Raw genomic sequence first — 19924 nt, 5'->3', positions numbered from 1 at the left:
AGCTGCCTCCCGGATCTCTCTTAATATATACAATAAAAGATACAGTTAAGGCTTGGCTGTGCACCTAATTGTACTCAGCAAGTAGTGTTTGCCATTGGCCAGTAAGTGAGGGGTTACAGAGTATTCTAGTCAGCTAACATACTGTAGTGAGTACAAAAATGTTTGTTCTTCACAATGTTTTTCTAAGGTGGTGAAAAACAAAAATATGCCAAAAAGCTACATCCTCTTATCGTCCATATCTTATCTCTGGCTAAGCTTTGCCATACCCCCGCGAGGTAAACTGAACGTTAAACACATACTACATTTGAATCATCTCTGGTACACTTCTAGAGTTAAGTTGTGTAGTAGTGGTGCATTTGTGATAAAATGTAGTTAGACACACGGGTCTTTTACTGGTCTGGAATACATGGCTCAAACACCTGTTGATAATTATCAGGTTCATTGGTGAGCAGTGTGTGTGTGTGTGTGTGTGTGTGTGTGTGTGTGTGTGTGTGTGTGTGTGTATGTGTGTGTGTGTGTGTGTGTGTGTGTGTGTGTGTGTGTGTGTGTGTGTGTGTGTGTGTGTGTGTGTGTGTGTGTGTGTGTGTGTGTGTGTGTGTGTGTGTGTGTGTTGGGCTGGACTGATATGGCACCATAAAGTTGATTGTGGTAAACCTGGCCACGTGTGTTGGCATCGTGCCAGATGCTGAGGAATAAAGCCCAAAGTTCACCCTGTTAACTGCCACTGTGACAATACACACACCTCAACGCCATAATTATTGCCATGTGGGGCGACTGCTACTGTGTAAAAACCTGGAGAGCCCCACCTCAGATCATTTTTTATGAAATTACCAAAGATTTTAACATTAATTGGCGTCTAATGAAACTGCTATGTTGTCCTATGAATAAATTGTAAATTAAGAAATGAATGAAACAACTGCATCCCAGGTACAAACTATGGGAATGGGACAGAGACTCAAGCGTCAAACGTATGTTACAAGTGTTTGTTTATGCATATCTCTGGTGATATATTAATCATTTTTAAAATAATTTTGTCCCCGAAATTTGAAACCCATCATGAAAACCAGACTGCCTAGGTTCACTAAAACATACTTCAGACATCATAACCAGCACGGGCGCTTCAAAAACATTCTTGAGGAATTTAAAATAAAACGTCTTCCTAAACCCTGCTCAGCACAGGAAACAGAATGGCATCTGATCCAACACAGGCACACTGCCAAACAGCGCACCAGTTCCTCCAGGTGAGAGAGACTTCTGATTTATATGAGAGTTTCCGCGTGCTGTCTGCGAGAGAAAGCTTTAGAAAGTGTCCTTCCCCTGCTGTTACTGACAGACACTACGCCTTGGCGGTCATGCATCTGACTTTAACTGTGAGTTTATTGCTATGATATTGGAATATTTCCACTTGTTACATTGCTGTAAATATGCAGCCATTATGTAGTTTGACAGCATTTTGCAATGCATAACTGAGCATCCAGGTCACTCATTTTAAACCCCAAAGAAATTGGAGCATTTCCCAGCACCGTGCTTTGTTAAATGGGGCACTGTGGGCTGGGGTAGAGAGGTGTTTATAGGGGTGCTGCATTCCCTCCAATGACCCAACAAACAGGTATGTATGCCCCACTTAATATCTGAAAAGCAATGATCCTATGTGTTACTAAACAAATAATCCCAGCTGAGCATGGGGCTGGCACACGCCTGGAGTGTGTGTTGGGAGGAAGCAGTTTTCATCAGTTGAGGATTAAAATAGAAGGTTTGTGAGAGTAGCAGCAGTATAATTAACAGTGTTGATGCGCGGAGGAGGGCTGAGTGAATAGTTTGTGTGCTTGCCGTCTATAATTCAGCCTCTCCACCAGAAGACGGGGTATGGGGCTCAGCCAGGGGCGCCCGCCTAACACTTCTCAAGCCTGCTATTACTTCATTCTCTGATCATAGGCAATCAGGAGCAAAACAAAATCAAGAGTAAGCTTGATGTGCTGCTCACACATCAGATGAATCTAGCATGTTCAGATTCGTTTTGGCTGCTCCACTGGATCATTGCCACATCCCCGCCGGTGACAGCACTGGAGTAATGAAGCCGTGGAGGAGTCGGAACATTTGACCAGGGATTAACAGAGTGGGTGATCAAAATGACAATTAGATCACGGTATTGTTATTCTTGGACCGGGGATGAGGTGTTTCAGTGTGAAGCAGGCACCACTGGCTGCTGCAGGGGAATCAAGTAGTGGTTACACACACTACATGCCAGATAACCCTGCTGTTTGCATGTGTGTGTCCACCAGTGAATGTTGGTCCCTTGCCCAGTGACAGTGCTAGCTGGGCTCTGGCCAATACAGACATTCACTCCTGTGGCCCATGGCTACTAACATTGGATATAAATGGAGGCAGTCAATAATGTTCCTGAAAATCATCTGGCAGGGAGCATCCATCATGGCACGTTGCCCCATTGTTTCTATGGAAAAAAAATAATCCATGTAAGAATTCCAGTCCTGCCAGTGAGGGTTAATAAGATGCTTATGATTGCTTTTTAGGGACGCTAATCTAGATATAGGCTATTTCTTCTGACTGATATCTGAACCTTCTCAACAAATGATTACCTTCTGCCAATCCTAGTGCCTTGCATGTAGTGTTGTTGTGTTTGAGGTGCCTAACAACCGTCCGTAAGAGATAGCACACAAGGTGTTGTGTGCATTTTCTTGGACACATGCAGTCAGATTTTTGTCTCCATTGCATCAATTGATTTATCTTAGAGGTAAGATGTGGATCTGACTGCCAAAATGAAGGGGGTTATCCCAACGTAAGGAACAACTCCGAATCAGGCTCATTTAAAGGTCTCCTATTATGCTATATTTGAACAATATACTGTAGGGCAATATCTACACAAAACATGTCTGTGAAGTGTTTTGCTCAAAATACCAAACAGATCACCCACTGTAGCATGCATCATCCCCCTCTATTTCAGCCCTGTTCCTGAAGTGCTGATTCTGTGACTGTCGCTTTAAAATTGAGCTGAGCTGAAGCTGGCCACGCCCCTTTGCAGCGTCATGATCTCTCTGTCTGAAGAGAGAAGTTTCTCTAACGGAGAAACTCAGCTAAACGCTGCCGTGATTAAACACCTATTGTGTTCCAAAACACATCAAGCATTATTTTTGAAACACTCAGTGTTTACCACTAGAACAGTGATATTATATGTATTATATATACAACAACTCTAAGTCCCTCCTGCAGACATCCTCAGAAGTACTTTATTTATCCCAAACTGGGAAATCTTTGCTGCACAGAGACACAGAGCTGCTGCGGAGGGGATTCAGCTCGCGACTGTATATTGCAGATGATAGGTTGGGACATATCACGTGGGCGGGACGTTGCCAGGAGTTCAATGTAAAGCCAGCCCACATTTCCAATATGATGTCATAACCGAAGCAAATCTGGATCAGCTCGTTTGTACCTCCGTTTTTAGAGATGTGGGTAAGGAGGAAAATAGAGAGGGTTGCATTTTCTGACAGTTTGAGAGTCTCATTACATCCCGGGGACACATTTATGTATAAAAGACATCAAAAAGTGCATTTTGCATAATAGGGGACCTTTAAGGTGGGCTAACCTTTTAAGGTGGACAAACCTCTTTTAAATTATAGCATTAACAGGGCAACATTTACTGTCAGTTACCCTTTTCTCTCTGTTGGCTTCCTGATTGCCTTGGCTTGGTGAGCCTCCAGTTCCAAATAGCTTTTTTACTTTCTTGCAAGGGTAGTAATTTTATTTTTACTACTGTATTTTAATCTGCAACCGCAAGGTTTTATTCATGATGACGAGGACAGGACCAGGTTGAGAGGACATAGGTCTTTCGTGTACAACTGTGTATGAGCAGCATCGTCGGTCGACGGTGGCCTGACAGATTCTCACGGTGGAGGTGTCAATATGACAGATGCCTGCGATGTTTGGAAATCATCCACTGCCCTGTCTTCTCACAGCCTGTGACGATTACACAGGTTGTAGCGAGCAAGACCAATCAAAGAGCCAAGACAGAATCCTGATTCAACCAACTTTAGCATAATAAAGGGGAGGACATTTTAATTTATTGCAAATCAAATTTTGTAAGAGAATTATAGCTTATGCACTGATGCAACACCAACTTGTATTTGTTGTGAAACACACAGTCATATTAACTGAAAGCTCAGATCAGATAACAGTCTGGCAGGACAAAAGAATGAAAACAATGTCAGCAACAAAGAAAAAGACCGCTCACAAGGAACACGAAACCCACAATAGGAGCTGTTTGTGTTGCTCAAATGGCATTTTAAAAATGGAAGACTTGTCTGTTTGCTCTTCAGTTTGACAGAGGTTGTCTGGACAGGTTGTGGCAAGGCAGTGTTATGGGAGCAGAGCAGTTGTGATTTTTTGATTAGACAGTTTGGGAGAGGTCAGGACCCTGCTGAGCAAACACCAGAAACCTGAGCTCCACTGCAGCAGCGGCAGCATTGACCACAGGCTTTCAAAAAGCCCCCAGAGCATGCAATCAAATCTATCATAAGACGCTCTAAAGATCTTTTGGAGTTCATTTTCATCACTCAAACTGATCTATCAATCGATCAACGGCTCCTTGGCCAACAAGTACACCTCTGCAGCAGTCAGGGTAAACTAATCTGATCTTACGGATGAATAGGGGAGCCATTACAGGATCAATTTAAACTGTACATCCCCACAGACTATCAGTGACACAGGAGTATGAGAGTACTGCTTGCAAACAATAAGATGCTTAGCTGGGAGAGAAGCAGTCAAAAGGAGAACACAGCCAGCCATCGTGGAAGGCCAGAGTCAAGGTGAAAGCGTGATTAATATCCCTTCACATTGGCCGAATAGCTGCTGCGCTGCCACCAGACATTAATTGTGTGCCTCGTGTACAAGACACCCTACAGCTGTGTTATTAACCCCTCTTTGGTTTGCAAGGAGGAAGGCAGAACCGTAGGAATAGGATCTTGCCAGGTGTGCAGTTTAACAAATTAACAACACGGTCTGCAGTGCAGGGGAAGAGCTTGGTGGTAGCTGACATGAGGACCAGCGCAGTAAAGAAGGGAGGGGGGGGGGGGGAAGGGCACAAAGGAAGGGCTTATTATCCTCAGAAAAAGCCTCGGAGAGATTCTCTGCCATGTCTCTGGAGAAGCCTGGCTGGCTGTGCTGTCCCCTACAGCTTGGAGGGCAGCCTAATCCTCCGACTGAGGACTCGGTGCAGCTCAGGTGTGGATCAGTGATCACCATTTTTTGTCCGACATGCTAAATAGTTTCCAAATGTTCAGTCCTGGACTTGGAAATGCTTGACGAGGACACAAAATCCACAACAACAGCGTAGCACCGTTAAACACGCACGCCGCTACACCGTCATTGATTCTGGCCCATGTCCAGTGCATAGCCCAGTGCACTTCCTGTCCAATTATAAACAGCCAGGCCGCAGAGTTAATCAATTCATACAGAGTCATTTGGACTGCGATAAGTCAGCTAGTGTTGCATAACAGCGCTGCCCTGCTAAATCACAGAGTGTGCCAGCAACCACAGTGCAGACCTGCGCTGCGTTTTACTGCTGGCCTGCGCTCACTGGGCACGCTCCAGCCAGCTCTGCATCTGGCATGAGGTTTATCATGCGTCTGAGCCCGGTTCATACAAGCCACATGTCATTAGAAGCAGCAGCTACGGGTTCAGTGTTTCAGATACGTTTCTTTCCAATAAAAACCAGAGCACAAACCCCATCTGATTTAAAAATGAATGACAAAAAGGCACGCACATTAACATCTGTTCTATTAATCCGAAAACATCAGACAGTTGCCCCAGTTAATTTCAGTTTTAGTCATGGATACAGGGGGATGCAGAATACATTTACCACGCCCCCACTCCCCCTTATCCCCCCTGGCTGGCAATAATCAGGACTTTGCATCTCAACAGAGTCACAGAGGAGGAAAGCATGCAAGTTGTGACTGGAGCTCTTTGTGAGTGCAACACCTGGTTTTTAAGGTCTTTTGAAAAATAGGCGAAAATGTGAACATTCAGGGCATAACAGCAAACACACACTGCTGACTTCTTAGTAGTCAGCAATTAAAGGTCCCCTATTATTATTATTTACTTTTTGCTGTCTTTTATACATAAATATATGTCCCTGGTGTGTAAGGAGACTCTCAAAGTGTCCGAAAATACAACCCTCTCCCTTTTCCTCCTTACCCACATCTCTAAAAACGGGGGTACAAACGAGCTGTTCCCGATTTGCTTCGCTTATGACGTCATAACCGAAATGTGGGTTGGCTTTACATTGAACTTCTGCCAACGTCCCGCCCACGTGACACGTCCCAACCTATCATCGCAATATACAGTAGAGAGCAGAATACCCTCCGCAGTACCTCTGTGCCTGTGTGTTCAGCAGGAAGTCTGCAGGAGGGACTTAGAGTTGTTGTATATATAATACATATAATATCACTGTTCTAGTTGTAAACACTGAGAAGTGTTTCAGAAATAATGCTTGATGTGTTTTGGAACACAATATGGCGTTTAATCACGGCAGCGTTTAGCTGAGTATCTCCTCGCTGCATGCCGCTGCAAAGGGGCGTGGCCAGCTTCAGCTCAGCAAAAATTTCAAGTGAAAGTCACAGAATCAGCACTTCAGGAACAGGGCTGAAATAGAGGGGGATGAGGCATGCTACAGTGGGTGATCTGTTTGGTATTTTGAGCAAAACACTTCACAGACAAGTTTTGTGTAGATATTGACCTACAATATATTGTTCAGATATAGCATAATAGGAGACCTTTAAGGAAAGTATGAGAACCATGTCAACAACAAAACCCCCAGCACCTTACCTCCCTGCTATAGAGCTGTCACCATATCAGACTTTCCCAACATGAGTATCTAGGCCAAAACTATTTACAATAACAATATTATTGCAATACATCCTTAGTTGATCTGAAGGGAGGATCTTACAAAGTATACACAAGGCGAGAGAGGGAAAGTATTAAGAAGCACTGGTTATGCGCTGGATATGTACAACATTAAAAGTGTGTCTGAGAAAAGTATAGATTTGTTTAAGATTTTGAAAGGTGATGTCTTTAAATGTTTTTGACTATCTTTTTTTATGGACGTTGACTCTGAGACATTTCTGGGGGGGGGGGGGTTCTGTTCTGGGTTTCTGTCTTTTATTTTATTTATTTAAAATTAATAAAAACTTCAAGAATAAAAAAGAAGAAGCATTGGATATTTGGACGATATTTTCAAAAGAGCATTATCAAAAAATAATCTTTAGTTTTAAAAGTATCATGGTTATTGGTAATACATATAGCAAAATCCCTAACTAAGCACTCTTATTATTCAACTTCAAGAGCCTGACACACATGTTTTGCAAAACATGCTGATCCTCATATTAACAAGACAGCTTTCAGTTTGAAATATGTTTCTTATGTAGACGGGGTGTCCAGGAATACATCAATGAACAACACAGGAAACAGGCAGCGAGAGAGGAAAGGCTGGGAAAGCAGCCATGTTTGTTATTAGCTAGCCCTATCTGCCCTTTGCACCTGGAGCAACAAGGAAAAAAAGACTATGGCGTAATTCGTCAGACAATGTTCCGTTATACACTGTAGAGCCTAATTATATCAACATTAGATTCAAGTTTTTTCTGTTAAAGTTTGGGGTCATAATACAGAGATGCATGCTGTATGAACAGTGACACTTTCACTCAATCTAACACTTCTATTTGTTTAAATAGTCTAAGTAGTAGTGAGGCCTTTGCTTCACAGTGGTTTCATTATTCCCTCCTGGCTTCACTAAGAGCAAAGCAGGAACTCACAGGGTGGAAATGGACTCCCTCAGTCCAAAGCAAAGGATGTGGAATTTTGGAGCAATATGAAGAGGGATTTTTTGAGTTTTAGTGAAGGAAACAAAGCACATCAAACTACAGGAAGAATGCTTTCACTATTTGAGAGGACTCTAAGCAGCTCACTGTTCAGAGAGAGCTGCTTTCCAGGATAAAAGCTCATACGGTATTTTGTTATGCCTTGTTTCACTACACATGGCCTGCTGAAGGGGCTCCTCAAAGTAACAAAAACAGTGGTAAGCATGCACAGGAATGAGAACAGACCTGTCTATGCATTGAGATCGGTTCTGAGCGCAGCCATGACCAAGCCCTCGTACATTCCTGCGTGCTTCTCAGATTTCTGTCCACAGGAGGGACAACAGCGAAACCTCTGTGGTTTTTCAATGTGGAATTATTTTCCAACGCTGCTGCCCACATAAGACTCTGCATGGGGCACGGGCCTGTAGCTCTGCTGGATGTTTTGATTCTTCTCCGAGCAATGTTGAGTAATCTGTTCCAGTCTGTGCGCAAAGACAGCGTAGCAACAGTGCAGACATGTCCAGACAATCCCGTGCACGTCATCTCCGTGTGGCAGCAGAGATAGCCTGCAGCATCAGATCGACATCATCACAATTCCACATTTCCTTATGGAAACTTTTTCTTGTATGTCAAACTTCACATTTTTTCTTCTCCATCTTCTGATCTCTACGCCATGTCGGACTATTTTGGGCACGTTTAAGGTTTGATTGGAGCAGAAAAGGGGAATTACCCAGTGTCTGATCTCTGCATGACTGTGGGTTTTGGTTTTTGGGTTGAGAATTGGAAGCAGCGGGATGGGATCGAGTCATAGAGGTTGCTTTAGTTCATGGGCACAGAAATAACAGACCACTTGATGCAGACCCAATTATCAATCACGTAAAGTCCAGATTAGAGTTAATAGCAACACTTTGCACCTGTTTCACTACTGAACTCCCTCAGGAGCCCCACAAAATCTCCGGCACAGATAATTACAGTGTCCGAGCTGCCGTGCATATTTCTGCGAGGTAAAAATTCCCCGAACTTTGTGGCAGGTGGGGGGAAAAAGAGGGGGAATTTTCTTTTGTCTGCACGCATTTACTCTGTGACAGAATGCTGAAAAGGGATTACATCATCACTATTGTAACTTCCGAGCCCTCTGCTCTCTTCCATTGGCTGGTATACAGTGGACGGTCCGATCCAGACAAAGAGAGAGCATTCCAACAGTTTAGCAAGCAGGAAACGCAGACCCGTAGTCACACCTCATTACAATCAAACCCATCAACCCCCTCGGTCACCAGTGAAAAGACACTCATACGGAAAAAACGCTGGAGGCCATATTACTATCAAGTCATTTGACTTCTGACTATGGGCTGAGTAATACCGCCCAGACACGAAGCTTCTGCTTTTTAACAAGAATATATATTTCAAGCGATTACTGGCGGTTGTGTCAATACCCGTGAACATACGAGTCATTCTGGTGTCTGTGACAGAACAAACAAGCATTAGGAAACTCGCCTTGTAGCCGACACTGGTGCACCAGATCATCCAGGGTCAAATCTGAAGGTCTGTTTAGTTTGTTTTCTAGCATGTCCCTGGGACAGGGCTACATCAAGAAGTTTGACAAATAATGCAACCTTAAACCTTTGTAAGTGTAACCAAGAAGCAGCACATCACTGTGAAAGAGTGTGGTCAAAACCAACCTCACACATTCAGTTCTTTAAAAACAATGAACTTGAATTGAAGAATGAATCATAACAATAATCGTGTTATTAAATTTATTATAAATGTTAGCCGTTATTATAAGCACTTCGTGATGGCCACTTAGCATAATTGCAGCCCACACATTCCAGTGTGGCAAATTATAAAGCGGCACAAAGCTCCTCTTGTTGTTGTCTTTTATCTTTGCTCGCGCTATTCCCTTCGAGCCAATGCACAAGAGACAATAGAAACATGAGCTGAACTTAGCAACAGGAAGCATCCCTCTGTGCACGTTAGAAAGACTCTATAACAAATAATAACAATTGCAATTGTTGTGTGAGAAGTATGATGCACTGAGTTAAAATAGAAACAGTGTCCGTTAGTTATAAACCAGGGGGAGGAATACAAACAAATAAGAAACATGAGAAGCAAAAGCTTTTTTCTCGAGGAACAATCACTTTTGAGTTATCATGTAGATGCTTTTTGATGAGAGCAAGCACAAAAAATGACTTATCTTATATTGGCCTCTTGAAGCACAGTATTCTCTCTAAATCACATTTTTTGAAGGCCCGCAGTTATCTTAACCTTGAATGGTATTTTTGTCAGCAGTATAAAACCCAGACTTGTAGGCCCATTGTGGCAGATTAAAACAGAGCATGCATGCTTTCCCCAAGAGTGATATAAAGCTGCTGCTTTTGCATTAGATTATTTTTGCTACAAGAAATCCCATCAGAGAGAGCAAGAAGCAGTCCAGTGTGAATAATAGCTACGATTTAGACGGGACAAAGCTGAGATTAGAGACTCACTGGTTAAAAAAAATTGCAGTGGAGTGTATGATCAGTCATGCCCACCGCAGGTCAGCTAAGCCTATTAAGAATGCTAAAAATCCTTAATCCTTGCCAAAAGCTAAACTCCAAAGCTTCCTTTTTCACCTGACTCATGCCAAGTTATCAAAGTCCAGCAAGCTACTGGAGCACACACTGGTTTTCAATGTCTCCCCTGCATCTTTGGAACTGGTTTGATACAGCTGATATTTGTGTATATGCTTGTCTTGTACACATCACTGCATATGTTTGAACTTTTAAAGGTAAGCACACTTCCCTGATTGTGACCATTTAAAAAACCTCTGTTTGTCTTGTTGCCCTGCATTGGCAAGTTTTTCCTAATTTGTAATGTTGGCATGACCTGTATTATCCATCTGCCTCACTTTTACACCATCATTAAACCAAAGGGATGGTTTTGCATGCTGAACAAAATACATTACTTGATCAGGAAATGGGTATTATCTGATCAAATTGCCATGAGGGAACATAACTGGTGGACATCATGTTGTGCATATAACAGGCAACATGCTATATTGATTAACCATGCAATCAGATCCTCCTAGTCAATTCAACCACATAATGTGCCAGGCAATGCTGTAAACAAATCAGGGTTCTTAGTGCCAGATGAAACAAGAGGAGAAAAAGACGGGGTACACCATACTGAAAAATGGGGTAGCAGGGGTGTTGACAGTTACACAAGGAGACATGCTATGTAGTGTGCTCGATGCCACCTGTAAATCGTCTCCCCTAAAGCAGTGAGAACAATGCCCTTGACATACATCGACATCGCAGATACATATGTTGACAGCCCCAGTGATAGAGACGTTTCCTCCTCCCGAGTCCACTGCCACCACTAACGCTTTGGTTAAATGAAAATCCCTGGCACAGATTGTGCACTGGCTCCACACTGCACCTCCACACAGCACAGAGATGTGCTTTGTCCACAGACAGCCGACAGATGTAGAGTGTAAGAGAGCACCATGTACCATTAACACAACTAGCACTCTATACAGCTAGCACCACGTTCCCGACTCACCTTTTCCGCCTCAAGCTTCTGCATGTCACACAACACGAAGTAGGGTTTTCCTCCTTTTGTTTCTAACAAGGTCCCCTAAGTCCGACACACAAACGGCGCAGCGCTCCCCCTTACCTTCACGGGAAACGTGTTCGTGCCGGTTCAAACCACCAAAAGCCCTCCGGTGTCGCCCTCCGAAAGGCAACTTGGAAGTTTGATAGAAAGTTACGGGTTTGCCTCGCTGCGCTATGCAGCTGCTGGAGGGATGAGATCATTCAGGCAGCCTCCCTCTCTCTACCCCCCCCTCTCTCTCCTTCGCTCCCTGCCCCCGAGTCTCGCGAGAAGGCTTGGTGGGGAAAGCAAACGTTTCCGTGGCAACAGTGCTCACCTGTAGTGCTCAGACAACGAGGAGGTCAATGAGGAGCTCTCACTCTGAGTTTTCTTTAAGTGTTAAACGTTTCTAACTATTGTGAGGTAGCTCCAGTTTATTCTCCAAACGTTCAAAAAGATTCTCTCTTACAGTTACACACCTATATTTTACTCATTATGGTCAAATTTGAGCAACGTGTATAAGCTTTCCACTGACAATAGTGAAACATAAGAACACACTGGGCACTCCGTTGGAGGAACCACTTATCTTTAAATATGTTAATGGGATCATGTTTTTTTTTAAAAAGTATGTTGTTAATGGGAGACCAGCAACCTTTGACCTATGGCTGTAAATGATTAATCATTCATTTAAAAATCCATTAAACACATATTTTATAGATGAGGTTGCTGTAGTTGCATGAAAGGTTATTTGCTAAAATATAACATCAAAATGAGAAGTATGAAGAATAAGTAAGAATATGTGTAACATTGGACACATGTGACATGCAGAAGTGATCCTAAGATTGTTCAACTATCTTATTTTAATGACACTCAATTTTCAAAACTTTTACTAGTGATGCATTGATATTGCATAAACGATCTTTGGTGGTATGTTTCTGCAAGCTCTGTGTGCAGGGGAGCAGTGCAGAGGGTGGAGGAGAGGCCCTGGTATTCCTCTTTCAATATTTGCTGCCTATAATAGCCAACATTACTTACCTGACTGTCAGCCGCGGACCAAGAGGCCTGTGGGTAATATATTTATCAAATGTGCCCATGTATCACAACAACACAAATATTTAAATGTAATATGCAAAGACTGTAAGACAGGCTATCTGCAAACATTGTCAGGTGACTGAGTGTTTCACTGTTGCCCCTGCAGCAACCTGCCACATTAGAGCAGTGCTAAGCCTGTGTAGCCTGTAGCTCTGAAATCATCAGCTGATGTGGATGTGAGCTGATGTGCAGAACATCCAAAGCTAATCTGCAGACCTTGCAAACAATGCCCACTGTGCATAGGAAAGTAAGCTGGATAACAGCTTACAATATGGCAAGGCTGATGCTCCTCTAGTTGCATGATTTAGGACTCTTGTCTTTAAGTGTCACTATAAAGCATTCCTGTAACTGTATACACTACTGGTGTCCGCCGATCTAGCTTGCATCATCGAGTGAATTGGTGGAGAAAGAAGATCTCAACAAATGAAGGAATCAGCAAGTTAGAGGATGCTTTATGCACAATTTTTTTTTAATGCATGACACGTGCATCATAGTTCCACATCCTTCCCACTGTATTTTATGCCTCATTAATATGCCCACACAGAGCTGTTTCAGACATGAAAACATCTATTTTTGTCAAAGCATTAGAGGCACACATAGCATAGCAGGTGCCTCACTGGTTATATGATCCAATTAAAAGAAAGACATCAGTGAGAGAGAGTATAGGTTTTTAATGATTTTATTCCAGTGCAAACAATTTGGGAGAGTATGTGTGTGTGTAGTGAATGTTAATTCATAAAAACATGACTGAAGTTATCTTTTTGTAAGATGGAATTAGTAGCACCATCTGCTGGCCAAGCTAGGACAAGACACAATAGGACATGCCTAATAAAATTCCTGGCTATATCATTCTTTTCTTTCCCTCATATGTGCTAAAACGTTAATACTACATATCTAGAATTGATTTGTCCACTACTCTTAAGCACTTACAAGGCCTCAGGTAATATTCCCTGGGATTTTCAGAACATCACCATCATTTAATAAGGCTTAAAAGTGTGGAGGACAGCATATCAGCTTTGAATGTGATGGATGAGAAGTCATTAAAAGGTGGAGGCTATTCTTAGGTCTTGGTTAATCTTAGCAGTCTGTGAATGTCAGGCTCTATGTCAATGGTGGGGAATATTTTGCTGTATCTTTTGAAGGGCTCTCCCTCTGGCCCAATGAGGAATTTCTCAAAGTTCCAAGAGACGTCCGTCCTGCTGATAGGACTCCAAACCAGAAATTTGGGGTCATTCATGAGAGAGATGGGGTCGTCATCGGGATAAGGGAGCTTGTCTTTAAGATAGGCAAAAACCGGATGCGTGTTGGTCCCATTGACATCACACTTCTCAAAGATTGTAAAGTTGGGCTGAAAGCCGCCGCCCGGACGCACATGCTGCAGGGAATTCATGATTTCACCATTGCTGCAGTTCTCCTGCGAAACACAAGTGTTCATTTGTATATTGTCATATTTCATATACTGTGAAGGACGTATTGGTCGTAGTTTGCTTCTAAATGTGGATAATAAGAAGAATCATTAGGATTACACTATAGCAAACAAACTCACTCCCTGTAATGCAAGAAATATGTCAATGTTTTTTCTTTTTGATTACTTTAATGTTGAATATAATTGGAATCATTCTAATTGGATAAATAATGTCCATTTTTTTAACCTTTAAAAATCTCAAGATTGCTAAAAAAATGTCTTTTGACTTTTGATGAAAATCAGGTTTATAGCAAATTTAAAGAATGAAAAGCACTGACATTTGTGTTGTTTTTTCTCCAAGATTACTGATACAAACGTTCCACATGAATGATGAAAAATCATCTGTATATAGTCTTTTTATGAGCTTTATGATCAGACTGAATACAAAGACCAAATATATAGGGTCACCCAAACCATGCGGCCCAACTGACCTGATATCCAAACTGGTTACAGGGGAAACCCAGGACCACCAGCCGATGGGGGTACTTGCTCTGAAGCTGTTTGAGCTCACTGTAGTCCCGGGTGGTGGTGCCTCAGAGCGAGGCCACATTCTCTATCAGGACCACCCGTCCCCGAAAGACATTGAAATCCACAGAGTCTCCCTCCAGCGTGGTGGCCTTCAGGTCGTAGAAGGTCTTGGCGATGAACGTCATCTCGACTCCTGTGCTTCCTCACTGCAGGCAGATGGGACTTCGACGTGTGACTGTATCCAAACTGCTTAGTCACCTGACTCAGCTAGGACAGAGAGCTGCCTTTCATGGGTGTCAAATGGCTTTGCAGGAAATTGATCTACAGCTGAAATACAATACCCTGACACGTTTTACATAGATTGATGTCAGTGATTGTAAACATCAGCCAACAAGAAGTTTGTATATGATTTAAATTAATGTGTGTTATTGTATTTTGGATAAGCTTTGAAACATGTTTGAATTTTAGAACTTTATGAACCCAAAAGTGCTGTTTTTATTTTATTTGAGTATTATCCTGACTAGGTTTTTGACAAAAATGGGAAAATAACAAGTATTAAATCATGTCTTTCTCTTGTAAGTATCTCTGACATATATCAATTTTCTCAATCATCAAAAATGTAACAGGTTTTTTACAGCAGTTGATGAAAAATGTATGAACATGTCTCTACTCTCCAAGGACCTAACTTCACGCTCAATCCAAAATGTAGTGACTCAGCAACACTCAGGTACCCAATCAACTCATTTTAAATATGGCAGTTTTAATTTATAAACTATGTTTTGCCACATCCTGAGGTTACATGTCCTACAATAGTATAATGACTTATCTGTGGCACCAAAGTAGACCCTAAACATTTTTTAAGTAGCAGTAACACTGCTCTAATTCATGATATCCAGCAGGAATCGCTCATAAAACTAAGGCACGCATACATATACATTCAGGTTGGTAAACAAAGATTTGCTGCACTCAAATAGGTCATTAAACATGGCACTGTCTTCCTTGAGGAAATAAGTCTATCATGTAAAATAATCCACTCTGCTTGGTTTGAGTTTCGAGGCGTAAATAATTAAACTCTGTCCTCTGGCTACCTTGTGTGAGCATGTAGACTCTTTGCAACTTTACAAACTAATTTCTCAAATAAACACATTACCCAATTATTTGCAGATGTAAGTGAATAGTGCACCAGAAGGAATAGAGCTTGTGCATTGATAGTTTTAGTTGCTACATTTATGCCCTGTATTTACTCTTCACTTGCTGTTGGGCATAGTGATAATGCGCCCTCCGCTGGTTGCTGCTGTTTACTACAAAACGCAAAAACGAAAAGTGAAACCAATTGAGCTCCCTCCAGACACACAGGTTACAGTATCTATAAAGGCCGAGAAGCGCTGGTTCATGTCACAGTGAGGAACAAATGTCATTAGCTGTGAGCCATGCTTCAGTGATGGCCCTCTTCCTAACAGGCGCAGGTCCTCTGAGTGTTGTTGTCGGTGCCTTCACTATCTTTCTCTTCTTCCAAAGCATGATTATCCAGATAATCATCCAGAGCTCCTAACAAGTTGTCCACATCTCTGTGGTGAGCCTGAAGCACCAGCTCTGTCAAACGAGTGAAGGCCTGAAGGTAGAAGGAAGTGAAATATATTAACATAAGATACTAAAAAAGAGTGATGAAGGGGTTTTGTGCTCAGACAATGACAGTTTCCTCAATCCCTTGTCCTACCTCACTGATGTTGGTGCTGGTGGAGGCACTGGTCTCAAAGAACTCCATCCCATAGGTTTCTGCTAGCTTCAATACCAAGGCGAATATGGTTAGAAACAAAAACAACAAAAGGCATTTTATAGCTAATGTTAATAAGCATCTGGTTAGAAGACCATGTTAGTGATTATTAACTGGCCAATCAATATGTTGTAAATGAAGAGTTCATACAAATTAGCTGATGGGCTGCCTACACTTGGGAATAATCAAAATCAAATAAAAACTCATATTCTGTGCAGGCAGAGGAAGTGGCAATGAAAGCTACTTTAAACACAGTATCCTGTACTATAGTTTGAAAAAATTGCAAATATAAAAAACAGTTTTAGAGGGCTTTAGAAATGTCTGCCTATTATTTAATCCTGTTCACTAAGAATCGTATAGAGTATTTTATTTGATGCCATTTAACAAAAATCTACAGTTTAGTTTTAAAATAAGAAGCTGATTGTCCAAATTTAGATCTATAACCATGCTCCTAATGACTCCGTTAGGTCTTTTGATTGATCAGGTAAGAAGCTCTTGGGCTACAGGTTAAGTACTTGATATACTGTATTGCAAAACACTAGAACAACCACTACTGGGTAAAATGATTTTGTGTACCTAAAACATTCTATATGGTTCATGATTGTTTATTAAGTAAGTCATAATGCAAAGAGTCAATTAAAAAACAAATTCACAACCAAACCTTGCTTCCTTGGTCCTTTGTCACCTGCCTACTGAGCTCCTCATCAGACTTGTTTCCGATCAAGACCCTTTGCACCTTGTCTGGGGCAAACTGCAAAACAACAACGAGACAGAAAGGACAGATAGAGCAGAGATAAAGGACTTTATCATCCTGTCACTCACACTAAGCCACTCGGTGTGCAGCAAGCATCAGCAGAGCACTGAGAGGCGAGTATAAATACTGGGTCACTGTGAAGGGCGAGGGAGTGAAATGAGAGTGCTTATTTCCTTACTTCATCCACATCACCTGCCCACTTCATGAGGTGCTGAAAGGACGACTCATCGGTGATATCGTAAACAAAGATGATACCCTGGAGAGAAATGTATGAAGACAGATTAAACAATGAACGCCACAGGAAGGCATGAAGGTAACTTGTTCATGTGGAGGGATCACCTGTGCTCTCCGGTAGTACTGCTTGGTGATGGTCTGATAACGTTCCTGCCCGGCCGTGTCCCTGCACCGGAGTCACAAACTAAAATTAGCAGCAGATCCCACGATACGCACTGTGTGTAAATGCGTTGGATGACTTACCATATCTGTACTCGCACCTTGATTCCATCTAGTTCTAGTGTTTTCATTTTAAAATCAACTCCTACAAAAAAATTAATGAAATGATGTGTTATGTCATACAGAAATAGAGACAGCACATTACAAAAGCAAGTTGTGATCAAACTAGAAATACAACGGTGACAAATTTGTAAACAATCCTGCTTTGTGCTATTTTAAATGGGCTTTTGTATGTTTGTGAGCTCTTAATGAGTGTGGCTCAGACACACTATTACCCCTAATGAATAGTTTCTCGGGCAGTGTAGAGTGTCAGCTTTTAAATAATTTGTCTACACAAGGGGCTTGAAAGTGATGTTAACTACGACTGTGCTTTTTATTGCTAGGTAACAGGACAAGAAAGGTAAAAAATGTGACAGAGGAGCATTAGCTGCCAACAACATATATTATATGTATATATAAAGGTCAGACAGTATCATTTTTTGTCTTCTAAAATGAATTCCTGTTTAGTTTTATTCAGATTCCAATCTAAAAAAATATACATTTCATTTTCCCGGCCACCTACTGTGTATTTTATATTTTAAAAAAGTATATAGGGTACTGTAGTGTTTTTTCCTAAATGTCCCTTTATATACTAGGTGATATTTAATTATTGATCTACTGTTAGTTCTTTCAATATTCAACTAAGTTTATCCTAAAAATCATACAATAGTGAAAGAAATTACACTTCTGTGGAGTCAACAAAATCACTTTAAATTTGTGTTTTTTACTTTGGACAATTGAATTACTAGACACAAAGGGAGTGTCAGAATGTTTTGCCATCCAAAACCCAGAGGTTTAAAGTCAACGGTCCCATGTGAAACAAGGTAAAGCAGTAAAGCTCTGAAGTAGAGAAGCTGAAACCTAATGTTTGGCTTTTTTTAAATGTGTTAATCTACAGCATACTTGTCAAATTAGGAAAAGCATGTTGACAATGGCTGTTTTATTGTTGTGTCCCAGACAGTAAAAAGGGAGACCGTGCAGACTCGTTTCCTGAAATAAAGATTTTAAACGCTGACACAAGCTTGTTGATTAACGCTGTGCCATTGGTGCTCTACTTGTGTTTGCTTTCCTAACTGCAAAGCCCAGAATGCAACAGGTCTGTTCAACCTGTGTGTCAGTGCCTTCTTGTTCCCAAAGACAGACGCTTTAAAGAAATAGGGAAACAGATGAGGGATACTAGTGTTTACTGATAATCACCACATCATGAGTCTAAAAGAAAGGAGATTTTATGTGCCATGTAATTTCAAATGTCTGGATATAATCCCATCTAAAGCTCTCGTGACCCAGCTCTCCAGCGTGCAGTTCACAAACCTCTCACCCTGAATTCACTCCATTCACCACTTTCTCTTACAACAAAAAGCCTAAAATGTAAGTATGCATTGACTTACGTGGAAACAATTTACTTTATTTTAATGAAACACCCCAACCATTTTTCTTCATGTAATTAGTTTATCACAGCCAGGAAAAAGGCAGCAGGGATATGAAGCACTAATTGGCTTATCCGTGTACATTTTCGGAATACATAACAGGAAATAATATCAAACACTTTGAGGGCAGAGAAAATGTTTGGTTTTCCTGTGGAAATTCCTTCTCATTGTTTTTGTAACATAACAGCTTTTTCAGACCTCTCCTGCATCCTTCAGTATCTTTCTTTAGGGGCATATCTCGGTTAGAAAATGTAAATATTTTATGATCGTTAGTGTAGCCTTCATAGCACTGACAGTTTTATTTTCATTCTGTTAAAGGGCTGGTATGGCCTGAGGTACTTTGTACTAATAACACTAGCTAATTAGGCCTGCTTGAACACTTTGAAATAAGAGACAATTACAGTTAATTGATCAATATTGCAACCTCTCCATTCATTCTATAAAGTTTCACTGATGATTATCCGGTTCAACCTGTGGCTAATGCAGACCCATATGTAGAGTTTAGGAACAAGGGCGAGTGAAATTTGAAGAATGACTTACCGATGGTGGAAATATGGGAAGGGTCAAATTCACTCTCCGTGAACCTGCGCAACATGCACGTCTTCCCGACCCCCGAGTCCCCGAGCATGAGCAACCTGAACAAGACGTCGTACTGTTTAGCCATGACAAAAAACTACAACAGAAGAAAGCATGACTCCTCCATGGAGCTGTGTGCACTGCTGATGTGTGCTGCCTTAAAGGGACGCTCGGACAATACCCACTTCTTAACTTGAAAATTATAAATCCAAGTATAGACATTCAGAACTCACAACAACTCATCTTATCTTGAATTTTAATGAAAGGGAAGTGGCTATTTGTAATGTAGAAAAGTGTAGTTCAGTTCGAGTTTAGCGAGTAGACTGTAAAAGAAAAACATGGAATTAAAAAGAATAATACGTGGATTAAACATAGACTGTATGTATAAGGGATTTAAATTCACAGCTATAAGTGCATAACATTTGTTATTTTTGTTTTGGTCTT

At 41.5% G+C, this 19924-nt stretch overlaps 3 protein-coding genes across 6 annotated transcripts in view; all 3 read right to left on the bottom strand.

Moving 5' to 3' along the window:
- The window catches only part of LOC134881363 (signal-induced proliferation-associated 1-like protein 1), a 35174-nt gene extending 23528 nt beyond the window's left edge, over positions 1 to 11646 (bottom strand). For 3 of the 4 annotated variants that reach the window (XM_063908630.1, XM_063908633.1, XM_063908634.1), the window contains exon 1: positions 11517 to 11646. The gene's annotated coding sequence lies outside the window, so the exon portion shown is untranslated. Of the gene's footprint in view, positions 1 to 11402 lie in introns of all 4 variants that reach the window. The other variant, XM_063908632.1, reaches the window with a different exon arrangement.
- A 1541-nt stretch (positions 11647 to 13187) lies between these two features.
- gpx2 (glutathione peroxidase 2) lies at positions 13188 to 15064 on the bottom strand. Its single transcript, XM_063908636.1, has 2 exons — positions 14421 to 15064; positions 13188 to 13938 (listed from the first exon to the last, which is right to left on the bottom strand). The coding sequence occupies exons 1-2, from the start codon at positions 14640 to 14642 to the stop codon at positions 13585 to 13587; spliced, it is 576 nt and encodes a 191-aa protein (XP_063764706.1). The 5' UTR covers positions 14643 to 15064; the 3' UTR covers positions 13188 to 13584.
- Positions 15065 to 15197: 133 nt separating this feature from the next.
- On the bottom strand, positions 15198 to 19627 carry LOC134881364 (ras-related protein Rab-15-like). Its single transcript, XM_063908635.1, has 7 exons — positions 19445 to 19627; positions 17463 to 17523; positions 17325 to 17385; positions 17164 to 17241; positions 16893 to 16982; positions 16175 to 16240; positions 15198 to 16069 (listed from the first exon to the last, which is right to left on the bottom strand). Exons 1-7 carry the CDS (start codon positions 19566 to 19568, stop codon positions 15911 to 15913), a joined length of 639 nt encoding a protein of 212 aa, XP_063764705.1. The 5' UTR covers positions 19569 to 19627; the 3' UTR covers positions 15198 to 15910.
- Between the last annotated feature and the right edge of the window lie 297 nt (positions 19628 to 19924).

This window comes from Eleginops maclovinus, chromosome 19, assembly GCF_036324505.1.
Source record: "Eleginops maclovinus isolate JMC-PN-2008 ecotype Puerto Natales chromosome 19, JC_Emac_rtc_rv5, whole genome shotgun sequence".
NCBI classification, from domain to species: Eukaryota; Metazoa; Chordata; class Actinopteri; order Perciformes; family Eleginopidae; genus Eleginops; species Eleginops maclovinus.
Note: the sequence above shows the minus strand (reverse complement) of the source record. Positions and strands in the feature narration are given on the sequence as shown.